General features: G+C 49.2%; 3 protein-coding genes across 3 annotated transcripts; all 3 read right to left on the reverse strand.

Annotated features, from left to right (window-relative positions):
• Positions 1–319: 319 nt before the first annotated feature.
• Positions 320–3,160, reverse strand: cdk21 (cyclin-dependent kinase 21). Its single transcript, XM_070848078.1, has 7 exons — positions 2,931–3,160; positions 1,980–2,112; positions 1,223–1,390; positions 1,010–1,119; positions 884–934; positions 615–747; positions 320–397 (listed from the first exon to the last, which is right to left on the reverse strand). Exons 1-7 carry the CDS (start codon positions 3,158–3,160, stop codon positions 320–322), a joined length of 903 nt encoding a protein of 300 aa, XP_070704179.1.
• A 648-nt stretch (positions 3,161–3,808) lies between these two features.
• retsat.2 (retinol saturase, tandem duplicate 2) lies at positions 3,809–8,469 on the reverse strand. Its single transcript, XM_070848555.1, has 11 exons — positions 8,290–8,469; positions 7,352–7,534; positions 6,991–7,232; positions 6,044–6,245; positions 5,768–5,965; positions 5,554–5,673; positions 5,051–5,189; positions 4,864–4,973; positions 4,592–4,761; positions 4,282–4,441; positions 3,809–4,190 (listed from the first exon to the last, which is right to left on the reverse strand). Exons 1-11 carry the CDS (start codon positions 8,447–8,449, stop codon positions 4,042–4,044), a joined length of 1,833 nt encoding a protein of 610 aa, XP_070704656.1. The 5' UTR covers positions 8,450–8,469; the 3' UTR covers positions 3,809–4,041.
• A 596-nt stretch (positions 8,470–9,065) lies between these two features.
• Positions 9,066–17,470, reverse strand: LOC139216836 (glycylpeptide N-tetradecanoyltransferase 1-like). The gene is made up of 12 exons (XM_070848068.1): positions 17,367–17,470; positions 15,310–15,415; positions 14,920–15,064; positions 14,692–14,810; positions 13,477–13,568; positions 13,260–13,376; positions 12,521–12,691; positions 12,305–12,413; positions 12,032–12,202; positions 11,771–11,935; positions 11,553–11,690; positions 9,066–10,647 (listed from the first exon to the last, which is right to left on the reverse strand). The coding sequence occupies exons 1-12, from the start codon at positions 17,468–17,470 to the stop codon at positions 10,627–10,629; spliced, it is 1,458 nt and encodes a 485-aa protein (XP_070704169.1). The 3' UTR covers positions 9,066–10,626.
• Between the last annotated feature and the right edge of the window lie 156 nt (positions 17,471–17,626).

Raw genomic sequence — 17,626 nt, forward strand, 5'->3', positions numbered from 1 at the left:
AAACAGCAACAGCAAGTTAAGGTGCTCGTCACAGCGGCGGCAGGTTTCACTGTGAAGACTCAACAGCAGCAACGGTCTGAGGAAACAGAAACACAGAGAGGAACCAGGCGTCGCTTCGCTCAGGAGAGTTCAGAAACCATCAACTAAATAAACCACAGGAGGACGTTCTGCTCATCAGGTCATCAAGTCGTTCCCTCAGGACGACTGCAGCCTGTCAGGACGCTGCTGAGGCCTCCTGAGCGGTGTGCGTGTGCTCATGGCTGACAGCAGAGGAGGCGCTCTTCCTCCTGCTCCTGCTCCTCCTCCTCCTCCAAGGCCTTCAGTGCTCCGTGAGGAACGGGTGAGCGAGGGCTTTGGCGGCCGAGATGCGGCTGTTCGGTCTGAACGCCAGACATTGCTGCAGAGAAGGAGAAGCCACATGTTACAATCCCACGGAGAGAAAGGAGCCGAGAGCCGACTTCATCATTTGTGTTTTGGTGTTTTCTGGATGAAGCTTCTGGAAAAGTTCCCCGTGGAGCGATAAACTATAAAGTCAGCGTCTGTTGTTCTGAGGAGAGAATGAGGAAACACGAGGACCACAGCCCACGGAGGTGTTTGGTGTGACGTGTGCTCACAGACAGCAGGTCCCTCTCGTCGGGGCCCAGGCTGTGCAGCAGCTTGGTGCAGGAGCCTCTGGGCCCCCAGCTGGCCGAGTACGAGATGGGGCTGTCTTTGGGCCAGTCGTCCTCACTGGGCAGGCCGATCACCCTGACAAGCAGAGAGGAGACGTGGCTGCAGGTAACCGCTGAGGCCTGGGGGGTCATTATTGCCCCTCCATGTTTAAGGCTCATTTATTATTTGGTTTCACAGCAAACAGGCGGATCAACGAGACACAAATACTCACTCAAAGATCTTTTGCAGCTGCTGCACCTCTGTGTATCCCTGGAACAGTGGTCTGAGGGGGGGGGGACACATGTCACATGGTTCAGTGTTTCACCTCCTAAATGCCCCCCCACCTCTCCTCACTCACCTCAGGAGGAAAAGCTCTGCGAAGACACAGCCGGCGCTCCACATGTCCACCGTGGACATGTAGACGGAGTTCAGCAGCACCTCGGGGGCTCGGTACCACAACGTCACCACCTGGACACACCGAGGGGGGGGGGCAGGTGACGTATAACAGTTTGAGCTGCCGTATAAAAAGACAGACTGAGTTTATGTCTCCTGGCCGGGTGTCGTCACTCACGCCGGGAGTGAGGGCCATGTTGAAGGAGTAGATCCGAGCCAGGCCAAAGTCTGCGATCTTCACTTCCCCACGGCTGCTGACCAGGATGTTTTCTGGTTTGAGGTCACGGTGCAGCACCATGTTGGTGTGCAGGAAGTCCAGCCCACACAGCAGCTGCTGCATCGTGTCCTGCACACACACACACACACACACACACACACACACACACACACACACACACACACACACACACACACACACACACACACACACACACACACACACACACACACACACACACACACACACACACACACACACACACACACACACACACACACACACACACACACACACACACACACACACACACACACACACAGTTATCAGAGGGATGTTAACAGTCTTAATGACAATGGCTGCTCTCTAAGCACAGACCACACCGACTGTCAGCCGCCAGACTATTAGAACAAATAAGAAAAACATGAAGCCGATGATTCAAAGTAACAAAGTGAAGAGGACATGTGAAACCAAACAAAGGTTAAAATCATGAGTTCTGATTGTCAGAGCAGAAAAACAAACACAGACGCAGCAGCAGTTTATTTGGGAAACTGTCGCCTGACTTTTAACAGATTTATCGGTTTGTCGGCTGCTTGAGGATAAAAATATTCTGGTAAAACTGGAAATTCCAGCCTGACGAGTTAATAAGGAACGTCTGAACACACCACGGCCGGACACGCTCTCCCTCCTGATAGTCAGTGATCAGCTCACTTCCTACCTTAACGCGGTCCCGGCTCAGTCCGGAGGCGGGGGCCTTGGAGAGGAAGGTGGACAGGTCCTGGTCGACGTACTCCAGCACCAGCGTGAGGTCCAGGCTCCTCTCCGCCGGCACCGCCGAGGCGTCCAGCAGCCTGGAGACCCAGAGGAGGATTTATTAACTGTCCCACAAAGAAAACCACGTAACAGCAAATAAAAATGAAACCAGGAAGTACAGGAGGAGAAAACTACAGAGGATTATTATTCAGGTGGTGCTGGAGACCAAACCTCCTCCTGAACACATCCGTCATCATGATTCTACACGTGGAGCTTTTTTATCTTGTGTTTCTACGACTGAAGCACCGAACACGTCTCTCATGCTGCCCCGTAGACACAAAAACCTCCCATGCTTCCTTGCTGCAGATCAATAAAATGGTAAATCAAACGACCATCCCGCCAGATTCTGGTGATCGACTGATCACATTTGGTCTGAACTCACTCAGAGGAACACAGTTCAGACTGGAGGAGGATCCAGTTTCATTTAGGATTTCTTCTGTTAAATGATATAAAGTCAGCTGAGGGTTTATAAAACAACTTCTCTTAGATTTCAGCACAACGTTTGATGGTTTTAGTGACTCAGGTATTTTCAAGACTGACTGACAGTAATGATGGACTGTTTCTCTGTACTCACTCAGTGGTTCTTACCACAATATGGATCATTATTGGTCTAATAGGACTGATCACTGATCTCTGATGGGTTCAAACACATTAAGGAGGAAAGAAATTCCTCAAATTAACTATTAATTAACTACTACCACAATGTGGGAAACAATAAAGAGACTGAGAAGGTGTCCAAACCTTTGTCTGATCTCCTCCAACATTAACTAATTCTTATCATATCTGAGTTTATTTAGTCCTGGGGGGGGGGTTTACCTTGTGTTCCTAATGAAGAGGACACCTGGGGGGGGCTCACCTGACTATGTTGGGGTGGTTGAAGTACTTCATCTTGCTCAGCAGCGCCACCTCCCGGATCATGAAGGCGGGGATCCCTCCGTCCGACGCGTCCCCGCGGATGTTGAGCTTCTTCACCGCCAGGAGGCGCTGCTTCCCGGCCACCTCTCTGGCCTTGAACACCCTCCCGTAGGAGCCCTCCCCCACCTCCGCCAGCAGCTCGTAGCGCAGCGGGTCGGCGCTCAGGTCCATGTGGAGACTCAGGACCAGAACTTACCTGATAAAAGCCTGAAAGTTTCAGCATGGCAGCAGTTAGACGTGTTGCATTCAGGTGCCTCCATCACAGTCACAGTGAGGTTAAGCTAGCTGCAGGCTGCACGTGAGGGCGTGTGTGCAGGTTAGCTAGCAGGTAACAGTCACCTGTCACAGAGCACCAGACCCGGGACACAGCGAGCTTCAGGACAATTAAAGGCTGAATTTGGGGTTTCCGAGTTTTCTTTACCTCAGACTGCCGGAGCCGGTGTCCCCTCCATGCAGCAAGATGTCTGGTCATCTGAGTCCACCATCAGAAAACCAGGAGGAGGAAAAAAAAAATAAAAATCACACCCCCTTTTCTCCTTCAACTAATCAGGAGGCTCAACAGGGGCACACATGGTGCGTTCAGGGACAGGCAGCTCAGTGAACAACATGAAAGAGGCCTTCAGGAAGCACCTCTGAGTCTTCACAACATTTGTAAACAGTCAAGTGGCCCGTTTACTAATTCTGCTGTTTGTTTCCTAATCAAAGTGAATCTGAGGATGTTGGAGGGACAAAACACCTGCAGACAGGAAGTGAGGAGGAAAACCATCAGAGAGCTCAGGAAGAAGTTCAGCTGAACTCAAAGACCAAACTGCAGCCACGTCAGTGTTTGTACCCTTTAATATTAGACAGGGAGCAGCCTACACACACACACACACACACACACACACACACAAAGGCACTTCATAATCAAAGAGCACAGAGGTCAGAGGTCGTTTAGCTCCGGTCAGTCCGTCTCACGTCACAGGAATTAGATTTGGTTTAGTAGATTTAAGGAGTCATGAGGATGAAGTCTGGCCGTCTGAGCTCCTCACGCTCACGTCGCCGCCGCTCCGTTACTCCCCTTTCAGTTTGCCGTTCACAAACTTGGTCTTCTTCGCCAAGGCGATGGCGTCCATGTGGATGTTGCGGTTGAGGAGGACCGAGCCGCAGGTGAGGGCTCCGGCCAGAGCGCCGGCGAATCCGCACACGAACACGTCCTGACCTGCAACACAGAAACACACCTGCACTGAGCGATCCTGAGGGGGGGGGGGCAGCTCTGGGCCGCGTGACGCCTCACAGACGGACGGACGCACCTGTCAGGTAGAGGTTCTTCAGCGGAGTCTGAGGCCTCACCGTGGCGCTGAGTTCGGGGCTGAATCGGGCGACGCCGTGATCGGCGCCGTAGATTTCACCTCTGGGGGCTCCGATGTAGTGCGTGTTGGTGATGGGGGTCCCGGCGTCGATGTACTCCACCTGCACACACACAGACAGGTGAGCAGGAAGTAGGACTGGTGTCTTTATCTGATGGAGACGATGTGATTCCACCTGCTGATGTTCAGCGTGCACACGTCACTGTTAACACATCAACACACGACACTGAAGCACGAGGCGGCGGAGCGTCACCTTGTCTCTGGTGATGTGGGGGAAGACGTCCATGACCGCCTCCAGAATGGAGTCGATGAACGCCTCCTTCAGCTCCTTGTACTCCGCCCCCCTGTTGGACACTTTGCCGTCCTTCCACTCCTCAAACCACTTGTAGTTGGCGAAGCTGACCAGACTCAGGGTGGACTTTCCTGGTGGGAGGAAAAACAACGGGAAGAAGCTGGAGGTGAATCAAGAGCAGCAGCAGCAGGGGGGCGTTTGGCCGCTCGGCGTCCCTGAAGGCGTCTCCCTACCTGGGGAGCGCTCCTCCCACGTGGGGTCTTTAGCCGACGGAGAGGCGACGAACAGGAGGGGCACGTTTTTAGCAGAATCCTCCCTCTTTCCGTTCAAGTACTTCTCCACCCTGCGAAGGGACACGGACGCTGAGTTCACACAGAAACAACACCAGCTGCTTCCAGCCAGCTTCAGATGAACACCTACAGCTCATCGAAGTTGTTCTCGGTAAAGATCCAGTAGTTGTTGGCTTTCAGGCCCAGCTCCTCCTTGGTCCCCCGCAGACCCAGAAACACACTCAGGCCTCCTTCGCCGTTCTTCATCATGCCGAGCTGCTTCTGGATGGCTGAGAGAGGAGGGGGGGTCACAGCAGACGTTACAACACGACAACAAGGAGGCAAAAGTAAAATACTACAAATCATCCAGACGTGTGACTGTCAGACACCAGGGACACGTCCTGGAGGCATCCAGCTACCTGCCAGGTGAGGAACCATCGATGGCGTCGCTCTGACGACCAGCAGCTAAAGCTCAAACTAATGTCCCAAACTCTCTGACCTGTCTGTCTGTCTGTCTTTTAAACCAATGATCCTCTCCACAGAGACGCTGCAGGAAGAGGAGGAGGAGGAGGAGGAGGAGGAAGAGGAGGAAGAGGAGCCGGTCCCTGGTGGATCTGAAATCAAACTCGTGGTTATGTGCGGCGCGCTCCTTGCCTGGCAGCGCCTGCAGCTCTTTGGGCAGCAGCTTCTGGTAGGTGTTGAAGATGCCGGCGTTGGAGATGACCACGGGGGCGTGGATGTGTACTTCCTCTTGGTTCTTCATGACGCTCACGCCTGAAACCAGAAAAACAAACGTGGTTAGACGATGGACGGCGTCTCCGCGGCGGCTGCACCATGTGACAGTGACGGGAGTGATAGGAGCCCCCACCGCACGCTTCCTGGGCGCCGTTGAACAGGATGCGGTTGACTGGGGCTCGAACGAGAACGGCACCACCGGCCTTCTCGATGATGGGGATCATGTGGTAGGCGATCTCACTGGCTCCGCCCCTCGGGTACCAGGCGCCGTTCAGGTAGTGAGTGACCAGCAGGCTGTGCATGGAGAAGCTGGCGTCCTTTGGCATGTTACCTGCAGACAGGAGCAGAAGCTGTGAGCAGAGGGCCGCACACACGGGCGGAGGACGCCAGCGCGGCCGCGGCGGCTTACCGTAGGTGCCGAAGATGTAGGTGAAGACGGCCCTCAGGTCCTCGTTCTCCGTCAGCTCGTTGACTACCTCGGTCAGGCTGCGGGGCGCCATGGCGAAGAAGAAGGACAGACGTCGGGCCAGGCCGCTGTACACCAGGAACTTGGCCACGGGAACGGGGCAGAGCTTCAGCATGGCGAGGAGCCAAATGCCACGGCCGACTTTCTGAGGACGAAACACACAGGACGCTGCTGATGATGATGATGATGATGATGGCCGCCACATGAAAACACCCTCACTGCGGTTCAGGGGCGGTTTAAATGGGTTTTCTCAGTAATAAACTCTGAAAACGTTCTTATAAATTCTCTTTTGGCTGCAGAGAGAAGAAGACAGACCTTCCACCAGACCAGCAGACGAAAGGAAGCACCGAAACATTAAACGGCACACTTATGAGAAACAAACACACCAAACACAACAGGAAGCGAACAATAGTGTTGAAACTAGAACAACACGAGCAGATAGGGTCACTAGAACATGATGTTTCATCCGTCTGCCTCATTTTTCAATCAGCTTCTTCTTTTTTAACTTCTTTGGTCCTCTCTGCTCTCATGTTCAAACACCTGAAGTTCCTCCCACAGTTGTGGCTGCTGGGCTGAAGTGACTCCACACAGAAAAAGAGAGTTTTCATCCTCCGTCTGAGTGTCAAAGCTGAAGCTGACGAAACTCTGGGTCGAATTATGAAATATTTCAGCAACTAAGCAGCCTCGCCAAGTTCTCTGACCTTCGCTCCGCCAACCCTTGAGCTCCTGAAGAATAACAGTGACTACGGCAACAGATATGTGGATAACGAAGCTAAAGTTCACTGGGGGAAAGACCACGGAGCAGATGTCCACGTTCAAATGAGCAGAGGGAGAAAAAAAACCCTGCAGATCATCTTGTATTTGTGTGTATCTTAGCGAACAGGTCCCACCTTGACCAGCCGCATGTACTCATCGATGGCCTTCTCTTCTCCGGGGAAGCACTTCTTCAGCTCCTCGGGGAAGCGGGTCCGGCCGCTGTAGATGGGATACTGGCGGCGGTTTTCCGGCGGCCCGAGCACCACGTGGTCGAAGGGGTTGTCCAGAGGCTCCCACTGCAGCTGCCCGTCGGTCATCTGGTCCAACATGCAGCGGAACGGCTTGTGGTCCAGCAGGTCGCCGATGTAGTGGATCCCTGAGAGAATATGTGGACACGCCAGTTTATGTTCATGAGCCTGGAAATGCCCCCCCCACATCCCCCACACCCCCCAGCTGAACTTTTATGAACCCAAACTTCAACCAAATCCGTCTCACCGACATCAAACTCGAAGCCCTTCTCGGTGAACGTGTGGCAGCAGCCTCCGGCCCGGTCGTGCTGCTCCAGAACCAGAACTTTCTTCCCAACTTTGGCCAGCAGCACGGCGAGCCCCAGCCCACCGATCCCGCTGCCGATGATGATGGCGTCCAGGTTGTCGGGGACTTTACTGGCCACGAAACCTACAGAGGAGGCGACAAAGGATTCCAGGTGTTAACTGAGCTGATGCACATCTGACACACAGATTCACAGAACAGATCAGGTAGTGGATGTGACAGAACTGTGGCTCTCTCTCCTCTTTTCTGACTTAGTTTATGTTTTATTTGTTTATCCTCGTCTTTTGCTTTACATATGTATGCATGTTAACATATGCATGAACATCTTGAATACACACACACACATATATATATATATATATGTGTGTGTGTGAGGGACTTTAAACTTTCTCTGTGTATGAACTGTGCTGTATACAATAGACATGTATATAAATAGAAACAAGCTCGCCCTGTCTGTGTCCCTGCTGCTCTCTAGGCGTGTTGCATTTGGTATTTCTGCACACAGAAAGTGTGCAGAGTGTAAAATGACACGTGCTCTGCATATTATCTGATCAGATAAAGTGATCATATTATATGATCACTTTATCTGATCACTTTACTGCAGTTGGATCCACTTCAGGCTCTGACAACTAACATATATATTCCTTTTCTTTCAGTTGAGCCAGAGAGGTTGAACTTATTCACCGACCTTGGTAACTTTGTTTATTCACTTTACTTCATGTAAAGTTGCACATTTTGTAAATATATTGATATGTTAGCAATAGCAGTTTATTTAGCAATAGTAGTGTGGATGGCAAAGTAAGATTTTCATTGTACAGGGAAACCTGTTTCTGCACTGTACACATGATAATAAACGCTTTGAATCTTGAATCTCTGCTCACCTTGTTTCAGGACTTTGTTTTTCTCTTTCCTGTCGTGAACCATCTTCTTCAGCGGCTCACGGGTGTCCGTCTCGAAGGGGTTCGGCCCGGAGCTCCTGAAGACATATTTCAACAAAAATATGACCAAAGCGACACAAATGATCGCGGCACTGATGATCATGGTGGCGGTTTGAGGACCAGACGGACGGATTTCAGCAGCTCTGCTCACTATGCGCTCACTGCGTGCTCACTTCCGCATTGTACGCCCCGTCCACATATAATTAAATATGACAGCACCGACCAATCAGAGGCCTCCTTTAGGGCGCGTCAGGCAGAAGCGACCAATCAGCGTCAGGTTTGGTGTGAGAGGAAGCCTGATGTTAAAGAACACGGAAGTAGACTGACACCATGTCAAAGTGTTTCATAACAGTGGAGAGAAGGTGTGGTGGGAATAAACTGAACCTAAACAACAGCTAAAACTAGTAATATTAACATCACTAATGATTATTATTAGAATTATTAGAAGTTTTTAACTAATCCTGTTCATCCAAGTCTTTAACATGAATTTGAGGATTTTTTTCTATACTTAAAATAGTTTTAATTATATAAAGCTAGAAATAGTTTTATATGATTACGGCCCTGAAATGTGTTAATCCTGATAGCTTTTAAAAGTGCTGTAGAGCTTTAGTATAAATGTTTTATTAGATCTAGTTTAAATACATTAATACCTTTTTGTTATTTAAGATGTTTTTTATCTGAGACTGTTTATGTGAACTCAAGAACTTGAACACTTCAGATCAACTTCTAGATTTTATTTATTTTTTGCTCCAAAAGAAAAAGAAAAAAAAAAAATCACCTGCATCTTCAGTCTTTTCCTGCATCATAACACCACGAGACCCACTGAGCCAAAAAGTTTACATATGAAACACTTGAAGTAGGGCATTTCCCTGCTCCTCATCATCATCATCATCATCAACACACACGCTGCACATCGTCCTGGAGGTCCAGCCTGCTGCTCCTGGGTCCGACATCCACCCTGAACCCTCAGACTCTGACTGCATGATCGCTGCTGAGCTCCAAACGCTGAATTATGACAAAACTCTACCTGCGATGCCAAATATTCTATATAATGTAAGTTATTTTTGTGTTTGCTGTCACTTTCTTAATAAAGCTTATAGAAGCAGAATATGACTGATGTTATTTCATGAAATGGGACAAAAATAAACCCTGCCCATGCCTTTATAAAGCAACTACAGAACTAAACAGAACCGGCTGTGTGCATTAACTCTGTCGCCAGACCTTTTTGTGTGTGTTTTATTATATTAAGTTTTACTTTTAAGACTTCTTTTGTGATTCTCTCAAGCAAAATCAGCATAACGAGCTCAAAAAGTCTCAAAAAACACCCTCAAGCACATCCGATCTGGGGGTCTGAGAGCCCCATCGGCTCGACAGTCATCAGATCGAGAGGTCGGATCTGTGGAGGAAACCCATCATAACACCGTCTGTCCACAACAAGCCTGATTTCATTTCTGCGTCTGAGCAGGTCCGACGGCCGTCAGTCTGTGTGTCAGGGCTTCTCCTGATAGTGCAGCGTGCTGGGGAGGAAGGTCATGAACGTTAAAACACCAGAAGACAAAGACTGGTATTAACGCCATCGTCAAACAGAGCGGGAATAACTCAGAGGGTTGGATGGGAAAAATAAAAGACACGGGTCAAACTTGACAAGAGTAAATGTTAGCAGAAGCCCTTATCTGGTGTCCACTTTTGGTATTTATTACCTCACCTTTTTGAGCCTTTTCCTCTTTAAAATATTTTTTGATCATTTTGATTTTTTTCTTTTTTATCTCTAAAACTCAAAGATGACAGATTGTTTTTAATTGCAAAAAGCACTTCCAACATTTAGGAATAAAATAAAACAGTAGGTTCTAGTTTGCATGTGTTAGGGCATCATCCGCAGTAATGTTTGAGGTTATTTACATGTACGATTTGTAGGTACGCCAACGTTGAGTGTTTGGTATACAGTAATCTGTGCAAACTGTACGTGTGTGTGTGTGTGTGTGTGTGTGAGTGTGTTTGGTACAATCAAGACAGCTCTCAGATGTAATACACTTGTTTGGGATGGTAACTACAATGGCTTAAGGTCCATGTGATCGAGGGAGGAGGAGCAGGAGGGCGCTCCCCGCCTCCCCGCCTGGCAGCGGTAGTGCAGGTCAAAGTTCAAAAGGTCAAAAAGTAAAAATGGGCGGTGGGTTTTTCCTTTCCTGAAGCAGGAAGTCATCAGTCCATCCATCAGGTGGTCAGAGCGATGGTGCGGTCTCCGGGCCTGTTAGTGACACGTGTTTATGGCGTAAAGGGACGTCACTGCAGCACCAACCCAACCTGACGGAGAACAGATAGAGCCGTTATTTAGGGGCAGGGTTCAGAGTTACATTTAAGACCTACTTACTCCCACGTAGAGCGAAAGTTAAAAGATAACTAGTTTTACTTCAGCTTCAAAATAACTCGTAGGTACAAAAACTTATGGAACTGCTCCATCAGAACGCCTTAACCAGCAGCCAAACAGGCTGCAATGTAATCCTTCAGGGCAGTGGTGCCAGATCAGTGCACGCCAACTAAAAGTGCTTGTTTTAGCCACTGACAGGCTCAGATTGTTATTTTAAGTGTCTGACAGCAGCTCCTGTGTCCTGGTCTCTTAAATCCCTGTTTTAGTGAATGTAGTCTGGTGTGTGTGCTGTTTGTGGTTAAACCAAAAGGATCTTCCAGGTCTCTCTCTGTAGGGATCCTTTCCATGATGCTGTCACACACTTAGAATAACACTCTGAGCCTGTCAGTGGATCAAACAAGCTCTTTTAGTGGACCTACTGTGATCAGGTGCAGTTGTCCCAAAGGATCACGTTACAGCCATTGCAGCCCGTTTGGTGGCTGCTGGCTGAGGTGATCTACTGGACCAGTTCCAACACTTTTACTACCTACCAGTCACTCAGACACCAGGATGTGGACAGAGAGGATCATGGGTAGAAACACCAGAGTTCTCCTTTTGTATTTTCATTGTCAAAGGATGAAAGTGTAATGGAAAACCAGCAGAGCTGATAGGACGTAGAATTTTTTATGGTCATATTTCTTTCAGTATAAAACAATAATTCCTAATGATTAACTAAATGAATGTGGCCTGGACCAGGAGAAACCGGAGAACATTTTGTTAACAGCATTAGCAGGCAAGAGAAACTGATTGCAGGGCTTTGTTTGAGCAAACTAAACTCAGTGCTCCCTGCAGACACCCGTACCTTTTCTGACCCCATACTGGGACACTTCCAATTGTACAGATAATACTGTAGGTTCCCGTCACCGATGCCGAACTTAAGCTTCTCCAAGAAAGTCTTGTTTTCCATTAGATCCAGTGCATTGAAGACATCAAACCCTTTCTGGAAACACAGACGAGAAGAGACCGTTAGTCCTCAGAGAGGAAACCTCTCACACACACACTGAGCAGAGAGGAACGCACCGATTTGGCCAGGATGAGGGCGTCGGACATCAGGTCGAGCAGGGGGGTGACAGTGTGCACGTTGTAGAAGGAGTACGCTGCTTTTAGGCTGCGGTGCACCGGGTGGTTCATGATGGTCGACGGCAGCGTGTAGAAACTCAGGAAATCTGTCACCTTCCCGTCATTCTGTCACGACACCAAAATACACCTTTTATAAAAAGGTACAAACACAGTAGAGCGACGATTTAAAGACGGAGTTAAACCGTCTGGGATGTGTTTTACCTCCACCAGATAGGTGTCGATGATATTCTCCCGCGGCAGCAGCCAGTGCTCCACCTCCTCCTGGTTCATGGCGGGAACCAGGTTGAACTGGCTCAGGTACTCGCGGAGGAGGCGATGCACCACCGGCACGTCCTTCTTGGTCATCGACCGCAGGCCTTGAGTCTTTGGAGCCTGAAGGAGGCGGCGGAGGAGGGAGTCAAAGGTGTGACACACGGGTGTGGGCGGTGTGTGTGTGTGTGTGTGTGTGTGTGAGAGAGAGAGAGAGAGACTGACCTCAGGCAGGCGGTACAACTTCATGGTGCGCTGCATAGTCATGTTCCTGCTCAGGTGGGAGAACTTCACCTCGATTAGTTTACGTGGGTTCAAAGAGCGATGCCAGTACCTGTGGAAGGAAACCACACCTGTGAGCTCTCAGTGACACAGGAGGAGGAGGAGGAGGAGAATAAGGAGCAGCAGGAGCAGGAGGTGCGTCTCCTCGCTCTGACCCACCTGCAGGTGCCCACAGGTTTGGGCAGCACCACGCCGGCAGTGTAAACGGCCTGGAAGATGCCCTGCAGGTTGACCCGTCTGGTGATCTCTCTGATCAGAACCGGAGCCACTCGTTTGGAGCGGAGCTTCTTGTGGACGCACAGGAAATTAATCTCGACCATCTTCTTTTCTCTAAACGTCGAGGAAAACATAACGAATCGTTACAAAACGTCACAGTCGACATTAAAAACACTTTTTTCAACATGTGACTGAACAGTTAGCATTGATTACGGTCACATAAACCACTGAGATACGGCAAAATGGCGATGATGGAAAACTGAGCAGATTCTCTTTGCCGTTTGTTTGTCTGACTTCCTGCCGTCTTGTCTGCTCTGAGCTGGTTGTATCTTTAGCGGAGCCGAGCTGCGGCGCTCCCGGTGGGTTTTAAGGCGTTGACTAGAGTGGGCGTGATCAGCTCTGGCAGCCGCGGTGCAGCCGGAACGCAACGCAAGCGCCTCCGATGGGTTTTAGCCTTTAGTCAAATTATTCTGTACATAAATGCTTCAGTAAAATGTTTATTATTCTTAAAACATAATTCAGTCACAACCTCATCATAAAAGTGTTTATGGAAGCAGTTGTATGCGACTACATTAGATAGGAGAGGTGTCCCTAATAAAGCGGACACTGAATGTGGAAAATAAAATGATCCTGTTTAACGCAGCACGTGATGGAGCTCATTCAGTATCACAGGTTCACTTACATGTCGTAGATGCAGATGCTGGCAGGAATGGCACTGATGAAGCCCACCAGCTTCTGGTTGGAGTTCACTCTCACCCCACAATGCCACTGGGGCAGCCAGCCGGGGGGCCGCAGGGCCCTGACACACAGAGGACACACCGGTTACATCACCTGTGCTAATATTTCAGAAAACCTTTATCCGAGCATGAATCTGGAGGATCAGTAGTGAGAATAATCACCAGAGCAGGAACTCGGGGGAGTAGTCGAAGCGGAACATGTTGTCGTCGTCCTCCACGTAGTTCTCATTGAGGAGGGTGTAAAGCTCCTTCAGCTGGTTTCACAGAAAGACACAAACACAGGAGAGCGATGAGGAATAAAACATCAGAATCAAGGAGATTTAACGAGGACGATAAATCACTCCGATGATGCAAACAGACATTTAGCCAGAACATATAATCCTCTAAAGGATAAATGCACGTGTGTCTATGGGCCTGGCAGGTTACTGCCAAACCTGCCTGTGTGGGAACAATACACATATCATACCGAACATGAACACTTCTGGTATCTTTTCCTCCTGGTGTTTGTGTGTGTCCCAGTCTGACAGACAGTTATAGTTAAATCTGATCCGATTTGTTTTTACTCACTGATCCATATTCTCAGTATTCACACAGATCACTTCTTTGACTATTTTGGATTAATTTTACGTCTGAATTTTTCAGTCCAGAGTGCTGAGATCGCCCCTGTTTACCAAAACGTCTTTTCCTGTCTGAAAACACCAGCTCTCCTCTCAGCCAGGAGCTCATGAGACACTTTGGAGCGGCAGTGTTTGTTTTTTCCAGCTGAGATGCTCTGGTTGCTATGATACGGAGGTTAAAATGGCGGCACACGGTTCAGTCGCTGCTCTGAATTGTTTTTCACGTGGATTTCTAGTTAAATTACAATTAAACAGTCAGCGTGAACGATTCCAAGATTATTCGACTTCACAATGTCCTCGTTTTTATCATCGGACAATATATTGCTGAAACATACACTTATGGCAGAATTACACGTTTGATAAAAAGCATTTGGATTAAAGCAGATGTTGCCACAGTGGGAGCAGAGGAGAGATCAGAGCTAAGCTAACCCAGGTGGAACCTCAGGCTGCTAATGTCCCGTCACAAAGAGACTGTTGGTGCCTCATCTTTACAGAGACCCGGCTTCAATCTACTACTCCTGATGGACGAACTACCAGGCGCCAGTAAAAACAGAGGAAAACAAGACGACAGTCACAAACTATTCCATTTTTTTATAATTTCACGGCTATTCTAATATTTGAAAATCATGACGCATCTTTATATCCACTCTCCCCTTCCAACGTCTGGCTAATTGAGGCGAGCGACGCCTGTGTTTGTGTAGTTTTCACTGTAAAGCAGGTTTCAGCTGCACTTTATTACTGTAATCACTGTCTCTCTTACCACAGCGGGGTCCCCCAGGTCGAGGGTGTCCCAGCTGAAGCCCTGTGGGAGGCTGTAGGGCTCCTCGCGAATGTTGTCTTTGTCGGGTTCAATGGAGCCGTGCGATGTCACCGTCTCTCCTGCAGGAAAACAAAACAGCTGCTGATGTGCCGCACACAAACCCACGCTACACGACGCTCAGTCTGTGTCTTTTTAAGTCTTGGAGCTGAACTGAGAGCCCCGTCGTACCAAGCTTGGGCACCGGCTGCGTGTCCCAGAACTGATAACTCCTCCGACTGGCCTCCTCCATGGTTTTGGCGGGACCCTGTCCGACAGAGAACAGCTCGATGGCCTTCTGGATCTCCTGTAGCTTATCGGCTGGCAGTGAATTCACCTGTTTGAAGAACGTAAAGATGAATTTAAAAAAGGAGAAAAAAGGGTCAGTTCACCTGAATAAAGTCAGTAAACAGTTTCGGGGTTCGTGCTGCACTGTGAGTCTCCTCGACAACAGTATGTGTCACAGTTTATGTTTTTAGGATCCTGTAACTCCAAACTAAACTACACCTGAACTAGATTACTTTTGGGTGATTTGACCCTTTAACTGACAATGTGTCACTTCCAAAATAAAGGAGTTCATGCCTTGGCAAGGGGGTCCTGAGCTCCTTCTGTGGCACCAGATTTCTTCTTCTTTTTCTGCTTCTTTTTCTTCTTCTTGGCGCCGGTGTCGTCACCCAGACCTCTGTCACTGAAACGGGACAGAAACAGAGGGCGTCTGAATTAGCTCTCCATCCCAGAGGGAAGTCTGGCCAAAATGTGTTATTTTAAATCTCTTCCTGGGATCTGCTTCCATCTCAAGAGCCTGGCTGGATCCAGATATTACACACAGGATCATCTCCTCAGCCAAATCAAAGGCCTTTAAACACCTGGAGGTTAATCTAACTGTAGTGCAGCCACTGTTGGTTTAAACAGGATGATCTGGACTAGCCTGACACATGACAGACTTGTTTTTTTGTTTGCCTTGACAGCGTCAGGTGTAGCTCTAAGGCAGGTAAGGAAATGACAACACTAGGATATAAAAAAACCCAAAAAAAGACATCACCAAGTCACAAGAAACCAGCAGGACACACATCCATCACCTGAATCAGCTGTTTGTGCTGAAACAGGACAGAATAAATCTCCATCCACAGTCAGGTAGTCCTCCAGCCTCCCCCCACCCCGTTCTCTTATCATCTAAACCCCGAGGAGCCACACTCCCCCACCCAGCTATCCCATCTTCTGGCCTGAGAGACTGCATACTTACAGAGGATAATCTCATTAGCGTCCAGGAGAGGACGGAGACCGAGCGCTGGCCTGTATTTGTAACGCCAACACAGATGGTGGGTCACATGACCTCTGGAAGAGGAGCGTGTGGTATCCACGCGTGTACATATGCATGTACAAGAGGTCAATGACGGACTGGACAATGGACAACAAAACATTCAATAGTTTGTTCCACAGGCTTCCATGTCAACAGAGCCGAGCAGCTAACAGGCAGAACCATTCTTTGTTTGTTTGTGTGTGTGTGTGTGTGTGTGTGTGTGTGTGTGTGTGTGTGTGTGTAGGGGAGTTGCATGTGCTGCTCAAAAACAGCAACAGCAACAGTGAAGCTGCCATTAGCTTCTCCTCCATTAATAAAAAGGGTTATATCACTTTCAGTGAACTTTGTAAAGCACTGTGAGACAACTCTGTTGTGATATTGGGCTGTACAAAATAAATTAAATTAAATTGAATTGAATTTCCCTTTGCAGCAGTGGTACGAAAACCTACTTTCTGTTACGCAGAAATGAGTTCATGCTTAGTTCTTGTGAAACACTGGACACCTTCACCTCTTCAGGCCCTCAAAAACCCTTCATTTATGGGTCTGGGAGGGGAAACTCACCTGGTGGGGTCAGTGTGAGCAGACTAAAGGCCACAGCTATTAGACAGGGAGGCACCACCTTGTCTCCATGTGCTGGATACGCCTTAATATGAACAGGCTCGGGCTCCTTCCCTGTGTGTAAACACTAACAGCCTGTCCGCACGGCTAGCTGGGCTGAGTCATATTTCTGTGACTACAGCTTAAACCCACAGACTCATATCAGTGTCAAGCATGTGAGTGTGCTTGCTGTGCAGGTTTTGCTTGTTTCACTTTTGATTCGGCTGCTAACAGCACCGAGATCCACTTCCAGACAATAGAGGTTTGACAGCTATGTTAGCATGCTAGCTAACTCGCTAAATGTCATCTGGGGCCGCGATGAACTACATCGGTTATAATCAGACAACAGTGGCGAGAGAGTCAAATGGCCAACTCATTAAGGAAGGTTGTGCTTTGTCTGTGAGGTTTAGGAGTGACGGTGAATGTGGTGATTTTTATAAGACTGCCTTTCCAGCGCACTTCGGGTTTTCTGCCCCCCCACACTACGCCTTGCTGCCAGAGCAGCCGCTAAAGCCCGCCCACATGAGGAACAGAACGCACTCTAGGCCAATCACATCAGAGAGCTGGCAAGCAAGTGCAGTTTCTGACCAATAGGGTGAAAGCAAGTGGGCGGGACAGCTACCATGGACGGCTGTCCATCCCGACTGCTCGCCGAGGCTTTAGCTCGGGCTCGCTGCGCTTAAAGCGTCCGGCAGCGGTGACATATTTCACCCCGCTCACGGCGCGGAGGACGCCTCCTTACCCATCGTCGAAGTGGTGCTCTTCATTCTCACAGTCGCTGCAGTGTCCGTGGTCCTCTACATCTTCTTTCTCCGGCAGCGGTGCTGTCTCATTCTCATCCGCCATCTTCAACCAGGAAGTGAGGAGCCACCGCGTGCCGTCGACGGCTTTAAACCTCCCTCGATCCTATTGGCTGAGCGCGGTGATTGACAGGACGTCACTGTCGTCACGTCACAGTGAAGCCTGAACACGTGACCAGAGAGTGGCGGAGCCAGACTGAGA

This window comes from Pempheris klunzingeri, chromosome 17 (assembly GCF_042242105.1).
Source record: "Pempheris klunzingeri isolate RE-2024b chromosome 17, fPemKlu1.hap1, whole genome shotgun sequence".
NCBI classification, from domain to species: Eukaryota; Metazoa; Chordata; class Actinopteri; order Acropomatiformes; family Pempheridae; genus Pempheris; species Pempheris klunzingeri.